The following is a 23,189-nucleotide window of genomic DNA, read 5'->3' as shown; positions in this document are numbered from 1 at the left end:
CCTTGGTTTCTCTGTCATTTGCACCAGAGGACCGAGGCCCACGGCAGGTCCAGCTGCGTGAGCCCACCTCTTTCCCTGGCCCCAGGCAGGCTGTCGGGGAAGGTGTGCACGTCCCGTCACGCAGCCGAGGCGCAGACAGGGCGGACGCTCATATTCAGAAACTGGGATCTGCTCCCGAACCTGCAGATTGGACAAAGCTGGCCAAAGGATGGGAGAGAAGTGTTACCAAGGAGAAGGAAGGGGTCCCAATTTCTGCTGAGCTCACGACCAAAGCCTTCCCCCGCCTGAAGCACCCCATGTAAATAAGGCACCAGCTTGCAGCAGCTCAAGGCCTAATTGCCGTCAATGGAAAAAATAAGGATGTTTTATCACTTCCAACAATCATTTATTTTAGGTGTAACTAGAGTAGGCGTAACATTTTCTGATAAAAATGTGATATTTTTTGGAAGTACCTCTATCACTGTTGCATGGTATATGTTTACAAAGATTCATCTTAAAGCCCCAGTTGTTAGTCAAATGATGTCAGACCGGTCCAGGGTCTGGGGGGCCCCTTCCTCCTTTGCCTATTCACCTATTCACCGCACTCCTGTTCCAGCACACCGTTAGCCCACACAGTACGTAAGATCCCATTTGCTTCCGACTTCAATCCTGCCGGCGCCTCACCCCCGGGTTTGTTCCACCGGCACTTTGCGGGGCTCCCCGCGCTGCGCCGCCGTCTGCGCTTCCGCGCCGCCAGGGGTCGCTGCGGCGGCGGGGGGCGGGGCCGCGGCGAGGGAGGCGGGGCCCGAGCCCACGTTCGAGTTCCCAGGGCGACGGGTGGTCGCGCCGTGACGTCAGGGTATTTCCCGGTGACGTCAGGCGGCTCATGCGCAGTGGCCGCGGCGGCGATTCTGGGTGACGTCACAGGCCGGGCGTGACGTGCCGGTGGCGCGGGCCGCTGGGAGCTGGCCGGGAACTGAGCTCGCCCCCCTCCCCCCCTCCCACTACGGGTCGCGGCTGGGGGCGTCCCGGCGGCGGGGACGCGGCTCCCCCCTCCCCCTCCCTCGCCCCAGCGCTTCGATCCAAGATGGCGGCGCTGAGCAGCGGCAGCAGCGCGGAGGGGGCCTCGCTCTTCAACGGGGACATGGAGCCCGAGCCGCCGCCGCCCGCGCTCGGCGCCTGCTACGCGGGGGGCAGCGGCGGCAGCGGTGACCCGGCCATCCCGGAGGAGGTGAGGCCACACGGTGGCTGCGGCGGCCACCCGCCCCCCGCCGCCGCCGATCGCGCCCCCGCCCCCTCCGGTCGGCCCGCAACCGGGGGCCGCCGGCGGGCCCGGACGGGGCGGCGGCGGCGGCGGCACGGGGTTCGCCGGGGCCCCGCGGGGGAGGGTGAGGTGCGGACCCGGCGACGGCGGCGGGGATCCCCGCTCCGGGGAGGCCCTGGCCTCCTCCCCCCACCTCCAGCGGCGGGGGCGCCGCTCGCTCCAGCCGCCGCCAGTGATGCAGTGGCGGGGCAGGGAGGCTCCGCGCCTCGCCGCGGCCTCGCTCCCGCCGCGCACCCCCCCCGGCGCCCGCGGGCAGCGCCCGGGCCCGCTCTGTCCCGGGGGCGGCCCGTGTCGCCGTGAGGAGGCGGCGCCCCCGGACCCGCGAGGCCGGGGCTTCCCCCGCCCCGCCGCGCTCCGGCTGGGGAGGGGTGGCGGGTCGAGGTCTGGTTTCGAACGAGCCCACGTCCGTGCCCCTGCTGTCACGCGTGCTGTTACCTGGTGGCTGCGGCCGGCAGAGCTTTTGCGTGTGAGGGGGAGGTTGTAATCGGTTTCCCCTGATGGTTTTGAAACACTTGAAATGTATTTTAAAACTGGGGTTGGGTACGGTTCCTTTTGTGGGTGTTGGCCTGGCTCACTGGTTCTGTACGAGGAGCTTGAGAAAATGCTAACGGACAGGGCACTGTGCAGGCGTTGAGGATGTCAGGCCTCTGGATGGTGTCTCTTTTACATACTTCCTGTGTTTTGGGGCATATTACTTAACTTCCCAATCCCACGGAGAGCGAGCGGTACTACCTGTTTTGCTAGGGTTAAAGTATAAGTTGCTAACACTTCCGAAATGTTTTCGGAAGGTGGAATAAAATGGTTTGTAACAACACAAGGTATTTTGCAGATTCGAATACTGTAGGCATGGAAGTCAGAAAGAATTGCCAAATGCCATGCAGCGAGTCTGTTCTGGAGGTAAATACAGATGCCAGAAGCTCTGCCTTCTTGTTCTGAGCGTTAGTTGCTAAAGATTATTTCAGCTGAGCTTTGCTGAGCGTGTCTGCGTAATCGGTACAGGACCCCTCATCTGTGAGCAGAGTCTCTTGGCCCTGCGAGGTGCCGAGCCCACCAGGTAACGGCTCCTCGCTGCTCTGGGGGTAGAGCTTCAGGCAGGAAAAATGAGCTGGCTTGGATCATCAGCTCACAGAGGGGTCCAGTTTGACTCCCAACTCACCAGAAAAAGACTATCTTTTGATCCATTTTATGTATTAATAGCATAGTGGATCATAGTGGAATTAATGAGCTGAGAAGTTTCACAAGTACTAGAGCTCATGGTGGGTGGATGGCCAGAAAGGAGAAATAGGGAAGGAATCTGTTCCTGTTGATACTGGTGAGAGGTGAGATTGGTCCCTTCATCTTAAGCAGCTCCTGACTTACTTGCTGAAGGAAGGCAAAACTCAGCAGTATACATGTATTTTACACCTAACCAGCATGATGATTAAATGCTTTGAGTAATGCAAGTCCGGTCTTAACTTTCCTGAGTAAGGAGAAACTCGACACGTTGAGAAACCTAAATACCTAAAGAGTGGGGTTAAACGAATGGTTTCTTTCAGTAGCAAAATGAGGTTAAATGCTTCTTGCTGACCTTTATCACCCAGATTGTGCTGGTGCGACTGTGCATGGAACTGAGTTACTCAGTTATTTCTGCCATGAAAAAAAGAAATCTCTGTGGAATTATTTCAATAACTGGTTTATATTGTGGCCCTAGAAACAGTAACAGCAGTACAGCTGAGTTGGGTAAATAAACTGCAGTGGGAGAGACAGGAGAGGGGAAAGCAGTGGCAGGAGGCAAGAATTTTTTTAAAAATCAATTTTCATACCAAGGAGAGTGTTTGTGAAACTACCATAACTCACTTGAACTTCAGAAATGTGTTAGTCTGTGTCAGTCACTAGATTTGACTCCAAATGCTAAACTACATAGTGTAGCTTCATCCTGGATATCTTGCATCCTATGCGGGAGAGATAGAAGCAGTCTGGTGTCTGGAACACCTGCCAACCAGAGAGTTTGGTACGTTGCAAGTATGGGTGTGTATATTCAAGGTTAGGAGGTATGGGGGAGTATTCTTGTATTATTTAAAGGCAAGCTTCTTATACATTGGAAATACTGAAACATATATGTCTAAGGCAGAGCTGGTGCTAGAATTTTTATTTTCTGATGTGGTTTTGTTCTTTAGTTAGCTAGTTCTTCCTCAAGTCGTAAGTAATTAAATTTTGTTTAAGTACAACTATTACTTCATCTAAACCTGTACTTTTAATAAAGTTCAAGATCAAAAAATTGCTGATATAGTTAAAATGGAAACTATCCTTATTAGTAAAACAAGCCAACCTAAAGTGTAGTGCAAATTCAAAGTGACATAAGTCAGAGAAATACTGAAGTGCTTCTAACTGACTCATGGTTCTAATGTAAGTGCATGTTCTAGTGTTTTGTTTCATTCCTTCAAGACAAGGTAAATCTAAGCTTTAAAAGTAACCTTGCTGTGGAAGCCTGCCAAGGAGCATAACCTCACTTATTATACCTGGAAAGGTTTTAGTTCCCTATAATCTTTCAGGAAATGCAGTCCTGATTTCCAGAAGGAAAAACTTCAGTTGTATACTCAGTTTCTACTTTTAAAGGGGGCAGGGGCAGACAACAGGAATCTCTGACAGACCTCGAAGTAGTCTTACATAAACTTCTAAATTGGAGTCCTCTGGTAAAGGAGGTGTTCTGTATCAAGAATGTAATTGAGTGCTCTGTGTTGGTTATGACTACATCAGTGTCACCAATTCAGGGGTTGGGGTTTTGAAAAGCAAATGTTAGAGCCATATTGTTCAACTCATGGCCAGTTTTTAATCAAATAATGAATTTAGTGCATTAGAAGTTGCCTCAGTAGCCTAACTACTGATAGTAAAAATCTTCTAATAAGTCATTACATAAGAGTATATTAACTGCTAAAGCTTTTTTCTTTCTGTATTACGGTTCAAGATCAGTAAGAGTAGTTGCCTGTGCACTCATGTAGTACATTTCAGAAATAGGTACTTTTTGGAGGCATGAGGATTTGAAAAGGGTAGGGGCAAGTTAATTGAACAGGAATTTTGCTCACTGTTCAGTTTCTGGTGTCGGGAGGCGTAGGATGAGTGCTGGCGTCCGGAGGCACGTAGGTTGGCTTCTTCCCCAGGATGAATTCTCGGGACAAGAGTTTGTTTGGATGGAAGGTTTTCAGAGTATTACAGGGTTGTTGATATAGTAAGGAGTGTGTGACAGCTGGGAGGAAAGGCTCTGTTCTTGTTGCTGGAGATTATTTACACCAATATTAAATAATTCAAATGGGATTTTCTGTACTCAGAGCTTTGTGCTCTGAACTGCTCTTTGAAAGATGAAAATGACTTTGAAGGTTGTGAAGTGAGAGCCTGAGCTGTTGGATGGATGGTCAATCGTTTTCTAGGCAACAATGCTGGAATTTATTCTGTGTGAATATTAGTTATGTATTTAGAAACCTTAATCTTATAAAACAGAAGAAGAAGAAGAAGAAGATTCATAGAATGAAAAGGTGCCTCTAACCTTATACTAAATAGTGGGTTCTCAAAGTAACATAGATTCACAGAGAAAAACTGAGATTATTTTTGTTGCTATAACATTTAGGCAACCTGTCATGCTGGGAATTAGAATAACTTTCCTTTTAAGTTTCTATTTCTCTGAAGAGTTTACAATTAAATGTGCTACTTAGTTGGAAAGTTGAAACGATATAAGCATTTTTTTTTTTTCCTTCATTGCTCTTGTAGTTTTGGGAATAGATTTGATGTTGAATCTCAATTTTGTTTCATTGCATTTGTGTTCAGTGCTTGAGCTAACTTTATAGTCTGTGAATGACATCCTGTTTAATTGTGAGGACAAGTTAAACTTTAACTACAAGATGCTTCATATCCAGCTAATATTCTGCAGGAGTATATCTCAAAAGATGAGTGAAATAATTATTTTGTTTTGCACAGTGTAGGAAAGGTCTTAGCGGAATACAATGTCTGACTTAGGGTCACAGCTTTAAGAAATACATGGTCTCGCAGGGGAGAGTCTAGAGAAGGATAATAAGGGTGATCTGAAGTCTAGAAGATCAGAGCTTTGAAGAAAGAGTGGAAAAAATTGAGGTTATTAAAAAAAAAAAAAGAAATGGAAGTTGTGAAATCTGATACAAAGAAGAATGCAAATAACTTGTTCTCCAGGCTCATGGAGATTACTGCCAGAAGTAGGGAGTTGAAGTGGTAGCAGAGGAGATAGTTTCATGTTACTATTAGACTTTTTCTTTATGGCTAGGTATAGTGAAGCATGAAAATAGACTTTCTTAACTTATTTATAAAATACTCATTAATAGATTCTGTCACTTCCATAGGCAAACATATGTCAGGAGTGATGGGGAAAAGTTGATCCAGGTGTAAAGACAATGACTTTGATGAAAAGCCTAAGGAAAAAAGACAAGAGGTTATGATTTACTTGTGGCAAGGTAGATCGAACGTTAGAACATGACTTTGAAATACTTGAGTTTAATGGGGATATTAAAGAGGTTTCTGCTCATGAGGTTTTTCTCAAACAGCTCTGTCCTCTGGTAGCTTGTTTGGTTATGCAAAACTTTGTACAGTTGTAGCTGCTTCTGAAAAGTTTTGATGTCTCAGGAGGCTTTTTTCTTGTCTCTGTGGATATCCACAGACTGGTTGGATACAAAGTGTTTGGTACTGAGTTTTTTGTTAATTTATGTTGTTACTTAAGCCACTAATGCTATTTCCATTTATACTTGTTAAACTCAAAGAAGTCTTGTTTTTAAAGCTGTTCTATTAATATCCTTCTTGACAGCTGGTTTTAGCCAGGAAAGGCAATTCCTTTGTTGCATGTAGTTAAAAATACTGTAGACCAAATGAGATTTAGTTTTTATGGAGATATCTTTTGATGGTAGCTATTTTTTAAAACAAACTGAAAAAAACCCTTATTTCCTTAAAGCTCCGATATTCCACATTATTATTTTGTTACAAATCTATAGTTCAGTCTAATTATTGTATCTATAGAAAATTTGACTGCATGAAGGATTTTGGAGGGAATTTCAATTAGTAGGAAATAAAATTATTTTTGTCCTTCCAAAGGAAACAAAAGAGGGTTTCAAATGATCATGAAATCAATAATTCTCTTCCAGTCTAGCCTTACATAGAAGCTACTTCAGGGTTAACAATTTTTTATACACTCTTTTTGGCCAGGGGTAAGTTTTATGTAAGTTTTATTTTCAGTTTGAACAAGTCACTTGCGAAGGGCGGTGTAATGTACAATATAGTAGAAATGCTCTGTCATAACTGTAGTCCCCAACGGTTAATGCTGCTCCCTATCACGGCAGTTACACTGAAGTCAATCAAATGGTGCCCTGCCATCCAGAGGGGAGGTTTTGCTGTTTGTTATACCCTGTATTGGGTTGCTCAGCCAGATCTACTCCCTTAGTACCATGTAGGTCCTTTCCTAAGATGATTCAACTCAACGCTGGAGAAAATTGGCATCATTTTTGCTGGGTTAGTTCTCTGCAAGCTCAGTAAACTGAATCTCCTCAACATGGCGCCTGATGAACTCCAAGACTCTTGTGAGGTAGGAGACAGAAGGAATGTAGTTAGGGAGAGTAGTAGTATGGTGGGGTTCCAGTTCCTTCCCCCACTTTTTTCCTTTTAAGATGGTCTTTGTCCCATGAAATTGCACTGGCCTTCATTTTTTTTTTTTTTTAATATTCAAATGAGAAGTCTTGTTCAGCCAAGGCTTCCTGAGCTGGACTTGCCAGGTTTAGATCCTGACACATTAGATCTTTATGGTCTTGAGCTTCCCATGCTGGGTTGTAACAATCTCACTTCATCTCTGTGAATTGCTTCTGACCATACCTTTCACAGAAATATGATTCTGTGCCATAGTTTTGCCAGTATGCCAGGGACATGAAGGTCCTCTATGAGCTTCTTGTATAGTAAGTATACTTTTCCAACAGCTTTGATCAGGTGAGAGTTCTGGGTACGGTATTTAGTTTTTTGAAGTGTGAGATTTTTTTTGTCATTTTCAACTGTTCACACATCTGTGTGTGTGTGAACACAGCTACTTTCTCATCACTAGTGCAGGATTCAGAAGTAAGTATGCAATATACGTGTTTCCTTGCTTCAGCTTTTTTGTTCCAGTTGCTCTTGGGCTTTTTGGGCGTACAATGGAATCCTCTTAATCTTCCCTCCTGCGCACAGCTTCTTTCCAAAATGATGAAATATGTATTTATGCAGCTGATTTCCTCTTCTGTGACCACTGCTAAAGTTAAACAAGGCTGCTTGATGCAGAATTACATGCATTTTCTTTTTTCCTGTTTAAACTCCTTGCTGCAAGTGTTTGTCTTTTTGCTCCACCTTTTTGAGCATTTGTGTGTTTTGAAGGAGCTGCAACAGTGCCCTTCTTTATTCTGTTTCTGATGACATTTAACGAATGTGGACCTTAGCAAAAAAGGGTGAAACAGGCCAAGATCTAATTTTAAACCATTTCCATTGTCTGAAGGTGCTGTCAGTTCAGGCAGGAGTTTTTGGGGAACAGTGCTGCCAGCTATCATCCCACTGTAACACACCCAACTCACCTGAACATTAAAGATCAGAAAATAGAACCTCTGCTCTGTTGAAAATGGAGTTTGTCATGCAGTGCTCGGTATCGGATGAATTCTTCGCACTATCAGTATTGAATTCGGAGGTCATAGGAGTGTGTTTGGGCACTGAAGGAAGCTTTTATTTTTATAAGGTTCTGATCAGGTAAAATATTTTCTGTGGGTTCTCCCAGTACACCTGCACAAAATCTAGTGTGAAAAGGCAATTAAATTTCTACATGAAGAGTAGAAGTAGTAAACGTTCTTTAAAATTTTTTATAAGTAAGGTTGTAAATGAACAAAATGTACTTACTGTTTAAAAATGTGTTGTGTAACTAATTGGCTAGGAATTTTTTTTTGGCCACAAAAATGGGAATACCAGCTCTAATATCTTCATTTGTTGGGTAGTGAGGTCCCTTAAACAGCATAGTAATTACTAAAGCTGCTGCTAAGTGCACTGATAAGTAGTAAATACTTTTCAAATGCAATTACATTGTGTTTGGTCAACATTTTTTTGAGGGTAGGCATTTGTGAAGTTTGAGTAGTGTGTCTAGTTTTTTTATCTCTCTAGTACTAGTTATTGACTAATGGTGTTTGAAAAGCACTATAAAAGCAACATGAAATAAAATATATCATTATGACTATAAGAAGTTGGTAGTATCTAGGTGTTTGGAACTGGATGGTTGTATATTGGTGCCTCAGTCTTTGAACTGCTTTTGTAAATTTATTTATTAAATCTTAATAGGTCAAACATTCTCTCTAATTAGTTGTAAGTAATGTAGATTTAAATGTGAGTCTTTAGCATCATCTGAGGTAGCTTTCAGAACGGATTTCTTTAATATCCGTATAATTTTGCTAGAATACAATTTGTAAGTGCTAATAAAGTCTCTTGTGACATTTTTAAGCTTATGTACATCATTGAAAATTGATGTAACTTTTTCCAGTCTCTGGATTCAGTATTTATAGGGTATAAGTCTTGAAGCAGATTTTATGTACTAAATAGTTCTCCAATTTGATTAGCTGAAGTTTGAGTCAAATAAAAATATCTTTTTCAACAGGTTTGATTTTGGAGGGGGGTGTGTGTCAGTTTTCTAAACTAGATGGTAGTTTTCAGCATCTTCCATGGTAGCTGTTGTATCTTGGTTTGGATTTATTTTTTTTTTTAAACTCACCTAAGTCTACAATGAGTGGCAAGGAGCCAGTTCTGCCTTTTAAATTATTTCCGTTTTTATATTGGTACTAGGGTTACTAAGGCAGCATGGTCTGCTGAGTAGAATGTAGACTGCCATTTGGGAGAATGCGGTTTCTGTGGCAGTTTCTATTTGTTACTGTTTTCTGTGATTGGGAGCAAATTACTTGTGTTTTACAAATAAAAAAACCAAGTACATTTGCTCTGTTTCAGATTTTGAGACCTATTTGTGATAAAAATGGGGTACCTTAGTTACTTTATTGGATCAGAGGTATTTCTGAACAAACAGAATATGTTTGTACTTGACTAACAATTCCAGCTGTCTCTTATATTTTCTAACCAGCTGGTACAAAACACATGCACAGTGTAGTAATAGTTTAGTGGTGGAATATTGCAAAGTTTATAACAAATTATTTTATGGATTGATAACATGAACATTTAAATAGATACTGATTATCTTTTCTGGATAGTCTAATTAATTGTGTGCTCTGGCAAAGAGAGAGCAGAATAAGTTCTGTAGTTCAGCTGAGACTGAGTTTATTTGTTTTGTCACTTTAATTAATGTGACCCAAGCTGTACAAGAGCTCTGCTCAACTAGCATTTGCTTCTTAGAGGCAATTATTGTAATTAGCTGGTTGGCTGCTTGCTTTCCATCACAAATATGACTTGTCTTTAGTTTAAGATGTGCGGAGAAATAAAATCTGGTGCATGTATGATAGTCTGTTTTTAAACTTCATTGTTATATGGATTTAAAGCTTGTTGAGAGTCTCTGGTAGTTACATCTCTAAAGCAAAATTACATTCTTAAATAACTTAGGAAATCTGGATAGGGTTTTTTTTCTTTTCTTTTTTTTTTTTAAACCCATGACAGTCTAGGGAGAAGTTGTTAAATTCATAAATTTAAATACAGTGAATTGTACCAGAGCTTGATCTGTGCGTGATCCTTATGACTACTGAATTAGTACCAAAGTGAATGAAAGGGACTAGTAGTAATGCAACACAAAAGCCTCAAGGAATGTGGAATTAAAGATTTAGTTAGATCAAAGAAAGCCATGTAACTGGTGGTTAATGATTTAAATTAAGGATACAGACACCTCTTACTTCTCACACTCTGCTGTTCTACTGTGGTAGAAAACATTTGTTAACTTTCCTTTTTATAGTGCTTGGAGGCAAATTCTACTTAGCAGCAAGCAGCAAAGATGGCAGGTGATGGAAAAAGTGGGGGAATGAAAGAGAACTGAAACTTAAACAGGAAGGCTGCTGCTTCATGGTAGCCAGAATCCATCCAACTGTGGGCTGTAGAGAGGAAAGGTGACTTTTTCCACCGGCTCAGGTGGTCATTGGGTCCCTTGCCAAGCTGTTTCAGCACACTAGGCTGGCAGAAAACTAACCTTGACAAAGAGAACAATTTTCTGCTTGTGTCGTGTACTGAAATGGTTCAGCCAAAGGTTTTCTCTGGACAAAGAGTAAGGAAGGGAGCAGCGGTAAATGGCCAGAGACAATATGGTGGTCGCACCCTCCTCCTAGGTTGGTGTAAGCTGCAAAGCAGCCACTGCCCAAGGCTCTTGGTGACTTTGTTCTTATAGAAAAACTTCTGGGTTATGTTACAAGGCTAGACTTCACTGAGTTTTATCCATTACAATTTATCATTGTATTTAAAAAGGCTTATAAGGAAGGAATGTTTGAAGTCTGAATTTCTTTCGTTAAAGAGGAGGCAACTTAAGAGGCGAAGGCCTTACAGACTGAAAGGTTGTTTATTCTGCTTTACAAGTAGAGCTGAATGATGAGCAATTAATTTTGTGTTTAGAATTAAACAAAGGAAAAAACAGCGATGACTTTCAGTTGCAGCTGATGGTTTGCAAATAAATGAGAGATGCAGGAATATTAAGTAAAAACTAAGTGTTAGTAATGCTAGGATTATGTGTGATAGAAATCCTCCCGTAAAGAAAGCAAGTCTTTATAGAATGTGTTTGCCTTAGAATCACAGAGTTTGTCTTCCACTTATTTTTTCAGTAGAGTTTCTGCTGCTAAGTCCTTAAGGATGATAGTCTGATACTTGAGCGTTAACTTGATCAGATGTTTCCTACGTTTTTGGAGTAGGGAGGGAGTTGTTGGGTTTTGGTGGGGTTTTTTTGCTTAACAGGAACAGTGTCACAACAGACACTGCATTACTAGTTGTGGGGGTTAAGAATTGACCTTTCCTTTCTAAAAAATTTTACCTGTTAATTGGAGAATGGTTTTAATCTTGAAGCCTTTTTAATATTTTACTAACTGCTGTGCTTACAGCAGATGCCTGCTGATCACATTACTGTATTAGCTGACCCAGTTATGATCCTAGTCATCAGACAGGATGGTATAAAAAATGTTGTACCTTTTCTTGAGGATTTTCCTTCTTGAACATACGGTTATACATCTTCACCCAGGCCATTCTTCTTCAATCTAGAAAGATATGTTCATAGACTTTCGTGGAAAAAGAGATACCAGATCCTTTTTCTTTTGGCTACAGTAACTTCTGTAGATACTGTTGTCTGTAACTTATTTACAATTCTGTTGTAAATTTTACCAGACTCATTCTGAACTGTCTAGCTAGCTGACAATGAAAATACACTGTCAAAGTTTGTGTATCAGACATCATAAAGGAGCTGTGATAAAAATGATTCACCAACATTAATAAAAAGTTGAGGAAGATAAACTAGGAAAGGCAGTTTCAATGTGGATGTTCATATTGTTTGTGTAAACTCTTATGGGAAACCCATTGCACGCTGATTTCAATTCAGTAAAGTTTTTCAACTGTTATTAAATAAAGTATGAAAAATACTAATAAGTTTAACTACACTGTTGAAAATATGGTAAGCCTGAAGAGTTAGCAGAGAGTAGGAAAAATGCAAAAATTAACACAGTGGATGTGCGAGTTGAAATAAACTTCCACTGAGAGAGGGAGAAGAGCTCGAGCTTGAAGTATAGGATGAAGGAATGGACTGTCCTTCCTGCTGTATGTGCGTGTTCCAGTGAATGACTGCAGAAAATGAAAAGCAAGCTTTGTAAGGGGCAAGAAAAGGACTAGCACCATTTAAGGTTGATGCAGGGGAAAACTGTCTCAGGAAAAGATACCAAAATGTGAGGAAGAGGTAACAGTGATTTTCAGCAAAGAAACTGGGAAAATGCAAACTCTGCTTCTTGACATGTGAATGCTGAGATGAGGTGCTGAGTTATTAACCCCAGTTCATATGTCCTCTTGCCTCTCTTTCACTTTTAACACTTCACTTCCAAGTTATTAAGACATTAGTTCAACTAAGAACAATCTCACACACGACAGCTTTCTAAAGCATTTTCTGACAAAACGGATCCTAGCTCAGTGGACCAAACAACTGAATTGATTGTGTAAAAAAGAAGCCTGAAGGGACTGATTATAATAGTATTGGATAGGTATTGATGATTTTGTCCTCCTTATAAAACAGTTTCCAAATAAAATACTTTTTTATCTAGTTGGTTCTATCAGAGTACCCTCCATCATCACCAAGTATGATAATCCAAATGCAGGAATGCAGGACATACTGTGCCTGGACAAATAATGTTTTTTTTTTTCTTTACAGAATAGATTTAAACTTTGGATGTCTTCTACCAAATGTGAATTGTAGATCTTAGAGTTGGCATGTGCCACAAGATTTTGCGTACTGATGGCAGGTGCAAAAAGTATAAAAGTTAGTTTGGTTTGTGCTGTCTCAGGCACCGCATATTTTGACAAGCAGCAAAGGACGCGAAAATAACGTTGTGGCTTATAGTCTCGCGTTTGTGGAGCCATAGTCTTTCCTGAACAGAATGGATTTAGGCTTTTACTGTATCTGACTTGCCTCTGGCTTGAAATAGGTCATCATCTTTATTACATTGCAAGGGAGTGCTTATTTGCAAAATTAATGCACAATTATCCACAATAGGCAGATACAAGTTGATATATTCCAGTATATCTGGAATATTTCCAGTCTTCTGGCTGCCTGTGTCCATGTTAGCATGCGTCAGCTTCCTTGTGTCAGCAGCACTAAAAGGAGAATCAAATCTCATCTCTTGTGATAGAGAATAACCTTAACCTAATGCTACCAGATAAGACAGAAAAAATTATTTGAGGCTTTTTTTGGAAAAATGATAAGGTTATCTAAGCTGTAAAGGTTTCATTGCTTTCTCGTGGAACTACAATGAAATGGTGTGTCTCAAACAACCATGCTGCTTCCTGTGGGAAAGGACAGGACTTGCATGTAGACAGTACTAGGTGCATTACAGACTTACTTCAGAATACATTAAGATTTCTAGCAACTGTCTCTTAGGCTGGCATCAATTTTGGTATTTCTGCACGATACTTGGCAATTGTGGTTTTATGATTTCCTACAGATGGGGAGTTTCATAAGTGTAGTGGAGTGCTCATAAAAGTAACAAAAAATAGGTCTTTCTTAATGACCAGCAGGCTTCTGCAGTTTTCTTTTATTTCTAGAGAAAGTGTGAATACAATGTGGATAAAGGGATTACTGCAATATCTCAAGGAAGGAATGGTATTAGTGTGTATGCATTTAGCTTGAAAAACGTTTGTTCTGGTGTCTAGGAACAAGCTCTTTGGTCCACAACTGATAGCTAAAAGGATTGTCTATTTCATGTTTTTGCTGTCTCTGTTAGGTAGTTCTTTGCTGCTGTCTTGGAATGTACATGCTGACGGGGCATGAGATGCTTACTAAAATCCTAGGCAATTTTTGGACACTTAAGTTTTATCTGGACAGTTGAAAAAACCCTGTACGTCTGTGAGTGCTACTGAACTCCAGAGATTTAATTCTTAAGAACCTAGTGTTTCAGGTTTTTTCCACAAAGATGATGGGGATTTGTCTTGGCTCAGTCTGTAAAACTGGGCACATGATGCAAACTTAGCTGAACAAACAAGTATGAGAGGAGAAAAGACAGGCTGAAGTTGCTGGCTCTGCTGGCTGTGTAAATGCAACAAGTATGGTGTATTTTTTGTGAGGTAGAAGCTGTGGATACTGTGGTGTGTAGAAGCAGAAGTTTTTGAGTTGCATGAGGTCGTTTGCACAGAGCACCAGTTCCGAATTCCAGCTAGGAAAAGACTCAAGTTCCTTCAATTGAATTGTTGTAGTCATAGATGCTGTGTAGTAGGATGCAGTGTACTTGCACAGGGGTTGATTCTCACGTTAAGGGATGCTTTGAACTGCAAAAACCTGTATGTAAGCATATTCACTGATATAGGAAACCAGAAGGATGTCTTCTATAAGTAAAAATAAGTAGAAGTTGCTGCTTAAAGGGAAATTGTGAAGCTTGGAAATTTGCCATGGCATATGTGTTCTTGTGCCTACTTCATTAGGGATAGAATATGCTAGTCAATACTAGATTTGTGAAAGGTTTTTTTTGCTTGTCAGAAGATTTTTGATGAATATGGCACACAAAATAGGTTTTCCATTTTTATGAGCAACAAGTAATTATGGTTGACTTTGATAAATTTCTTTCTTCCTTCAGCACACTTTTACCTGTGGGAATAGCCTTTCTAAGATGATAGAAATCCATATTCAGTTTTCCTGTAAAATTCTCTTGTGGAAAGGCTCTTGGTTTAGTGCACAGATGTATAGTAGGTAGTTCAGGGCACCGTTTTCAGCTCCTCTGAGCAGTGTTGTTTTCCACTAGACTTCAGCTTCTTCAGGTGATGACATTTTTGCCATAGCCTGGCAGCTGGCGGTAGGTTTCAAAATTTTTTATTCATTAGTCACTCAGTTTTCGTTCTTGTCATGATATAACTTAGCAGGAAGATTTCTGCCCTTGTTAAAGGCTGTTTGATTCACTTACAAACATCTCCTAAATAGTATGCTTCTGTTGTGAATGTTGCTGTTGTTTGGTTATATTTGTTATTCTATATCTTTACTGTAAGAGAAGAGAGAAGCAAGGTTGTAGTTATGGCACAAAATAGAAAATAACATATGAGCAAGGAAGTTATTAATTGTGAATCTTAAAAAAAAAAAAAAAAAAAAAGGAAACTCATCTGACAGAGGTTCCTGCTACTCAGCACTGGTGAGGCCACACCTGGAGGGCTGGGTCGAGTTCTGGGCTCCCCAGTACAAGAGAGACGTGGACATACTGGAGAGAGTCCAGTGAAGGGCCATAAAGATGATTAAGGGTCAGTGAAAGAAAGATGGAGCCAGGCTCTTTTTTAAGGTGCCCAGTGACAGGAGCAGAGGCAGTGGGCACAAAATGAAACACAGGAGGTTCCCTCTGAACATCAAGAAGCACTTTTTTAATGTGAGGGTGACGGTGCACTAGCACAGGTTGCCCAGGGAGGTTGTGGAGTCTCCATCCTTGGACATATTCAAAAGCCATCTGGACATGGGCAACCTGCTTGAGCAGGGGGTTTGACTGGATAACCTCCAGAGGTCCCTTCCAACGTCAACCCCTCTGCTGTTCTGGGTTACTGCGCCAGTGAAGCATCTTCCCTCTCCACCTCCCCTATTGCCAGGCATTTAAGTATAGTAAATGGTTGTATATTGGCTGTGGTACAGTACAGGTTTGAGGAAAATTGCCAGAATGACCAAATAATAGAAGTTATGTTAAATACCGATGAAACCTGCTTTTGAAGGTAAACCTGAGGTGATTCCTTAATTTGCCAAGAATTTTCTGTATATGCACCCAGGCTAACAGCATGTTACCAGTTACACAGTAACTAAACATCCTGAATATCTTATGTTCAACACGTTAATTGAAATAGTATTCATTCAAGCTTGTTCTTTTCACCAACCATACAACTAGCTCTTGCCCTCTTGGGAAAAAACTAGCAAAATACTGAAATCCTCTTTGCTACTGGTTGGCAGTCCTAGCTTCAATGTGATAAATTGATTGCAAGTTGAGAAGCAAGCTGACTTTCACAGTTACCTCAAAGGAATCTACATGCAGAATACTTGAGTAGCAGGCTCTGTTTGGTGTCCCCTCTCTCTTTGTAGTTTGGATTGCTTATTCCTGAGCAAACTATTTTTGCTTGACTGTAGCTTCTTGACAAAATCTTTCTTCTGGTATCTGTTCTAAAACTTGGGCTAGAAATAAATCAATTATTAGTTTACTTTAGGAAATTACTGGCAAATAACTGATGTCTAGAATTAGAAGGGGTAAATAAGGTGGCGTGCAAAATGTGAATTCTGTATTTTAGAGTTTGTTCCTTTGTAAACATCTCAAGTTATGTAGTAAAATTTATTTTGATCCAACTTGGATTGGAACCTGTTATTGGTGCCTACTTCAGAATATGATGTTATTTGCACCTTCTTTTCAAAGAGGAAGGTTGTCACAATTTGTAAATCCAGACCTGGTCTTGAGGCTGTATATATTATAATTTGTGAAATGGATAAAAGTTAAACTGAAAAAAGTAACAGGAATCTTTAAAATCCCTTTGGAACAAGCACTGTGTATAATAATTTCTCTCATCCTGGGTCTAATAACTCTGACATAATCATTTTTTCCTGATAAATAGTCTGAATAACAGTACCTATGAATAATTCTCATTTTCCTCCCTCTTCCCCTGCTATAAATTTCTGATTTTGGTTGGACTAATATAGCTTCTTAAATCAGTGTAGCATTATTGCTTTAAGTGTTTGGGTTTGTGCTTTGCCTTTTTTAGGTATAAATTAGGATTCATAATACTGTTCACCTACAATAGTCTCAAAGTCCTAAAACTGACTCTTTCAAGATTTTGTGAAGAATGAGTAACAACCTGAGTTGTTTCTTAGTAGAGTGCAGTAAGTTTCCTCTGTGCACTAGAGGTAGATGTCTTTTTCACATCATGTCCAAGGTCTCTAAGAAAACTTGCAGGGTAGACAGAGTACAGAAGTCAGTATAGAAGGTGGTCGTTAAGCACCTTTATCAAGACATCCTAATCTCTTGCAAACACTAGGTCTAGGTTTTGTGAATGTTGTTTACACAGATCGCTTAAGGTTTGATAGTGAAGGAGTTCTTCCAAATTTTGTAGTACTGTACAAATTGGGTTGCAAAGTCTTGCAAGGAAAACACTTCATATGGTTTTGATAAACTTGAAAAATAGCTGTTCTTAAGTTTTTTTTATTCAATGGCTCGTTAATTTTAAAACCAAACTTAATTTTCTGTTTATCTCAGAAGTATGCCATGTCTTACTGACAGTGGCTGAACACGATAGCTATGTTTCCTCTTTTACTGATAACTAAAATACTTTTATTATGGACTTCTGTTATTAAATATCAATAAAATATATTTTGTTTTAGAATAGATTCTCTAGGTTCCTTTGGGTTATAAAAATCTTTAATTGTCTGTTTCAGGTGTGGAATATCAAACAGATGATTAAATTAACACAAGAACATATAGAGGCACTGCTAGACAAATTTGGAGGAGAGCATAACCCACCGTCTATATATTTAGAGGTAAGTTTACATTTAAATGAATGTTGGTATATTAATGGTGCGTTATCTTAATCTTATCTAAAGCATCTTACGTTTAAGCTGAGAATACCTGTAGTAAAAGAGAATATTCTCCTTGTGTGTTAGAAACTTAACTCTTTCCCTGGAGATGGAAAGGAACTGTACGGGATTCCTGATACGCATCAGTAGGGGAAGATCAGTGGCATGGTCTGATAGTTATGTTGGTGCAACTGAAAGAGAAAACATTCTTTTTAGTTACAGGAGGGGGGGTACGTGTGGAAGATGGTGTGTGTTTAATATAAAAAGGCATGCTCCATTGTTAAAAGCAAATATACCCACATACATGTGAAAACATCTTATAAGACTAACATTGCCTTTAAAGCAGTTGACTTCACTTTTTTCTCTTTGAAAAAATAATAATGTAGAATTCAAAAAAATGGTATTAGTAGAAGGGAACGTCATGAACAAATACATAAAAATTGTAGGGTGGAGTAATATTTTTTTAAGCTGTGTTTAATTTGTAAACTAACTACAAATTACATTTCTGTATTCTTTCATCACTCCAGAATCATAAAGTTGTGTTGACATAAGACCATTAGGAGCATAAAAAAAGACTGCATGCATAAGTTCTGTCTGTTGGGAATCAAATGGGTATTGCTTGCTCCAAACCCTGCCCTTTTCTTGGTTCTCTCAAGTATTGAAATAACTGGAGGTCAACCAGACTTCTTCTGTAGTCTTTTAAATTGTAATTGCTGCCTAAAGGCACTGGGTAATTAAAAGTAAAGATCTCATTATTTGAGGTACTTCTAGTTTTTATCTTAATATGTCAGAGCAGGGCACTAGCTTGATTATACAAATGTTGACATAACGTCCTTAACAATTAAGGTCAAATGAGGTCCTCTATAGTTGCTTTACTTATTGCTGATGTGAAATGGGAGTATTGAATGAGAGCTAATCACTATTTTATACCACTGAATGGTATATAAACACACCTCTGTTTTCACATGAACGGGTTCATTCCATATGTCTGGATTTAATACTGCCACGTGTGTTGGTTTCATTAGACTATGTATCAAATTGCAATAGTAATGAATTTGATGTGTACTAAGCCTGGATTTCAGGTAGTGAAATCGTTAGTTCATTACAGCCATTTGTCACTTGCTTGTATCTAAATTAAAACTGAGATTCCTACATTGGAAGCTTTTTGGTTATTCTGTAGTTCATTGATAGGGAAGAGGGCATATATACTACGTAATCATTTCCTAGTATATATTTATGACTGCAAAGAGTAAGTGTGAAATAGTTGGTGACTGCCAGCCACGAAGCTTCAAGTAGGTTTGCAAGTTGCACGGTTCCATGTGCCGCTGGGATGAAACTGCAACTTGGGCTCATCAGCATGGCAGAGAAGCCCTGCAAGGTGGAGCAGGGTGTTCCTCTGCTGCAGAGAGTTCTGCTGGGTCATGATCTTGTGACAAGTAGCGCTGGTACTGACTAGGGAACAGTAAAGCCATTGGGAGGAAGGTGGAAGTGACTGAGATTCTGCTTTTTCAGTTGAGTTATCCCATGAGACAGCAGTTCTGTGAAAAGAGCCCACCATCATTAAAATGAAAAGCCTTGCTTTTCCCAGCTCTTTGCTGTGTGGTTCTTCCCCTTCTTTTGTTCAAGTACTTACAGTACCAGTAGTGGCTGAGCCACTTCCAGTCACTAACCTGGAAAGAAAATATTCTGGTTTTGTTGGATTAGTTTGCCATCTAGGTAGTAGTTTGAACTTGGTCATCATGATGTCCAGTGAGCCCCAAAGCTGTGGTTAAGTTTAGGGAAGGGGAAGAACTTGCAGCTCTGAGCCAAGAACCTGGAAAATGGGATGAGAGAGGAGAGGAACTTTCTCCTCGGATGGTCATTAGCTTAGATTAGATCATCCTCAGATGAATTGACTGAAGTGAATAGGATTAAATGCTGCAAACCTGTCATTTGTTTAGTGTGTAGATTTCCTGAGGTAGAACTAAAGTGTGAGGGAAAGAAGAAGAAGAAATATGTTACAGAGTACCTGTTGCAGTCACAAGCAAGATTACTGTCTACCCTTGACTATTCAACCCAGCAGCAGTTGTCTGGTGCATCCTTTCTGTGCATTTCCCACCTTTTTGGCTGCTTTTGCTTTGGTCAAGAACAGGAGTTGCTTTCTATTGTCAAAATTTACTTTGCAGTAATTTATCTGAAACTAATCTGTCACTAATGTCTGCTAATGTTTTGACTTTCTGTATTCCTCCACCTGTCAGAAAAAGGGCCAGAATAACCCTGGTTGCAGCATGAAAGGACAAAACTATAAAAAGCTGTGATAATGTGTGGAAGAACATGTTTGCTTCTAGGAAATGTGGAACTAAGAAAATACAATCTTTGTGATAGGAATAAAAAGAACAGGAGAGTATGTGGAATGCGTGTGGGTAGCTGAAGTGGTTCAATAGGTAACTCATCTGTCTGACATCCATTAGAAATAGCAATCTCCCTACGTACAGGGCCGCTGTGCAATATTGGGCCTGTTGCTCAGTTCCGTACCTGAGCATCATCACTGACTTCTATGCATGACTCCTCTTTCCCCTCAAGCTTTTACATCTAGGCTACGTGTAGGTCTTGATGCTCTGGTGTGTATACTATCTCCAGAGTGCTTGAACAGGAAGGTAATGTAACCTATACTCTGTCCATCCTCTTCTGATTTTTATATTTTGATTGTTTTGCTGAAGTCTCATTTCTGACTGTAAAGTGCAATATTGCCCTGCTTTTACCCAGAATCTATATGGGTAATTTTGCTCGTCTGTTACTTGGACCGCATCACCCTTCCCTCTGTTTCCTTCCACTGCTCTGATCTCTTCAAATCTTCCGTAAAATGTTAGCAACTCTTAAGGGCTTCTGTAGATTGTGCCTGTTGATCATAGCTTTCTTGAGTGCTATTAGCAAGCATGTTGTTCTTTTAGCAAAAGTTGGAATTAGCTAAAGCTAATTGCTAGATGAGTACCTGCAAATGAACACTTTTGCTTTCACCCATATTGCCTTTCACTGTTGTAAACATCTAGTTTGTTATTGTAATGCTCTGTGCAAAACCGTGGCTTTTTGTATACCTCTGAAAAGCTTGACAGCTATCCATCCATCTTCTGGTGTGTAGAGTTTCAGTACAATAGGATTTGTTTGGTTCTTTTGTACTTCTGTCTGCCTTTATATCTTTTGTTTCTTATGAACCCTCTATGCTGGCTCCTGGCCTGCGTTGGAGCTGCCTCTGTAGACTTGTCGAAGTTGTGGTTGAACCTGGCGACACAATCACATTTCAATTAAAAGTAGAAAGGAAGGTTTTGGGGGAGCAGAAACATGCATAGGAAAGCTGAAGAATGGAACAAGAGAATTAATTCTGAATATTGAGCATTCAAAGGATGTAGTAAAATTATTTGTGCGTTAAATATAAAACATACACCTCACAGATAGGAATTTATACTTTACAGTTGCTCAAGAAAATAGAAGCTAACAAGCTTCTGTTTCTGTGCTCATCTGAGAGTAAGAAGACAAAACGTTTTTCTTGTGGTAGACTATTTTAAAAAATTCTGATGGGGTTTCAATGCATTTTACATCAAAAGAACTTTAAAACTGACAGCTATTGTCACAGCCATCATTTTGGGATTCATCAATTGCCTAAGAAAGAGGAACAGATTTCTTGAAATATCAAAAGTGATTGACCGTGCTATGTTGAATTCAGCATATATTTAATTATTCCTGCAAGAGGGGGTACTCAGATTCAGGGGTGTCTCCCTGCCTTGATCCATCACTCCTTAGTGTCGATCTTAAAAAGGTGACTGTAGAGCCTGGGCAGGCTATTTTGTCTGCAGCTGCCTGGGAGTGGAAAATGTAACGTGAAGCTGGAGGGCAGCAGGTAGCTTCTCTCTGTCCTCTCAGGGCAGGAAAGGAGACCAAAGCTGCACAGAGACTTCTGAGTGTGTATATAAGATACAGGGGGAGGAAACAATGAACAGAAGAAAGAAAAGAACGTTTGTCCTTAACCACACAATTTTCTTCTAATTGCTGTAACTCATAATAGCTTCGGGAATCTTATCAATGTTCTTTAATATGATTACAAGAAAAACTTTTCTGTTTGTTCCATCTGGAAGAAATAATAAATGTAGTAAACAATGGCTGTATTAAAATCTAAAAATGTCTTGTAGCTAAAATTCTTCCTTAGGTAATCCTAGTTCTTAACTTCTTCCGTCCCTTGTTTGTGAGCATGCATCTCAGATCTAACAGACTCCTGGAAATCACTGTCAAATATTTACAATAACTGCTTGACTCAGTAGATGTAGAAATATCACTAATAGCATTTTTCTTCTGGAAAAGAAGCTGCAGGAGCTCTTTGGTTGATCTTACCACAATTTTTGGAAGCACTCTGTATCACAGCAGCTGAAAACATCAATGGTTTTTGTCTTCCCACATGATTTCTTAGTGCATTATATCTGTCCTTGAAGTGCTGTTTCCCAAAATATACAGTTTGTGATTCACTGTGGAAAAACCCTTTTCTTAAAGTTTAAGCATTGCAAATATTGGAAATCTTTACAGCAAAGTTGTCTAATATCAGGATACTGGGGCAAGCTGGGATTCAGTTAGCAAAAATGGTTAAAATATGCAGTTGTGTATTCTTCTATAATGGCCATCAAAATTAAGTGATGAAAAGGATAACAAAAATCTGTGCATTTCAACTTAGTGTTGGCAACAAATGCTCTTTACAAACTGAAATGGGTTGTATAGATCGAGACTGGCCAAAAGCAGTCAGCTCAAACTTAGAAAGGAGAGATCGTGTTTAAATGACTTAATCAGATTTGTTAGCCTTTGTAGACTCTTAATGACTGTTCAGGGAGGACTTACCTATTTAAACTTCCAAAATGCATTGTGTCCCCTTCTTGCCTCGTAGTTATGCGTACAATATTATCTATGAACACGTCATCTGTGAGAATTTGATTGAACGGTATTAGCCCATTCACATGTAAACAGTTCTACCTGTGGTGTGAAGCTGCATCCTGGACCTGTACGTTATTTCAGTTACCGGTACAAGAGTAAGCTGCCTGCTTTTTTTTTTTGTTTTCATACAGACTCCACACGAAATAAAACAGTATACAGATGCATAGATAGAATGATAGTGGTATCAAAATAAATTTTAAAATTCAATCAGCTTTCTAGTACTGTCTTGAAGGAATCATCCTCTTTCCTACTCCTACTCTTGGAAGCGATTTAAAATGAGAATCATGGGGGTAGAGGTATGTTTGTCTCCAACTACTGTGATTTATTTATTTCCCCTAGCTTTCTTTTTTCCTGAACTATTAAACATATTTTATTCAGGGGCCTTGCTGTTGCCATTTTTGAGAGTTTGACTGTTGAATTTGAGGAGAGTATTTAATTCCTTATTCCTGTATATCTGAAGAATCCACGTAGGAGGTCAAATTAATTAATTAAAGAAGATTACCTCTTTGCTGATCTAAAGTATGCTTATTGCAACAGCAGGCAGATGCAGTTTGAAATGGATCTTAGTGCTGAATCTCAGGTTATTTCAGACTGGATTTGGGATTCCAGGGAAATGTGAACTCTGGGTGTAGGCACTGGGAAACATGGTGGTTCTCTGGGGAAATTCAGATTAATTTTTACCAGGCTCCTAACAGATGCTGATCAAATATGTTG

The 23,189-nt window shown here is 40.2% G+C and overlaps 1 protein-coding gene across 1 annotated transcript in view; it reads left to right on the top strand.

The window, feature by feature from the left end:
* Positions 1-884: 884 nt before the first annotated feature.
* The window catches only part of BRAF (B-Raf proto-oncogene, serine/threonine kinase), an 88,787-nt gene continuing 66,482 nt past the window's right edge, over positions 885-23,189 (top strand). Inside the window, exons 1-2 of the mRNA XM_075755461.1 lie at positions 885-1,210; positions 17,388-17,489. Coding sequence (XP_075611576.1) covers positions 1,067-1,210; positions 17,388-17,489 — 246 coding nt within the window. The 5' untranslated portion in view covers positions 885-1,066. The remainder of the gene's footprint in view (positions 1,211-17,387; positions 17,490-23,189) is intronic.

This window comes from Balearica regulorum, chromosome 1 (genome assembly GCF_011004875.1).
Source record: "Balearica regulorum gibbericeps isolate bBalReg1 chromosome 1, bBalReg1.pri, whole genome shotgun sequence".
In the NCBI taxonomy this organism is placed as follows: Eukaryota; Metazoa; Chordata; class Aves; order Gruiformes; family Gruidae; genus Balearica; species Balearica regulorum.
The sequence above is the reverse complement of the archived record's forward strand: the minus strand, read 5'-3'. Positions and strand labels throughout refer to the sequence as shown.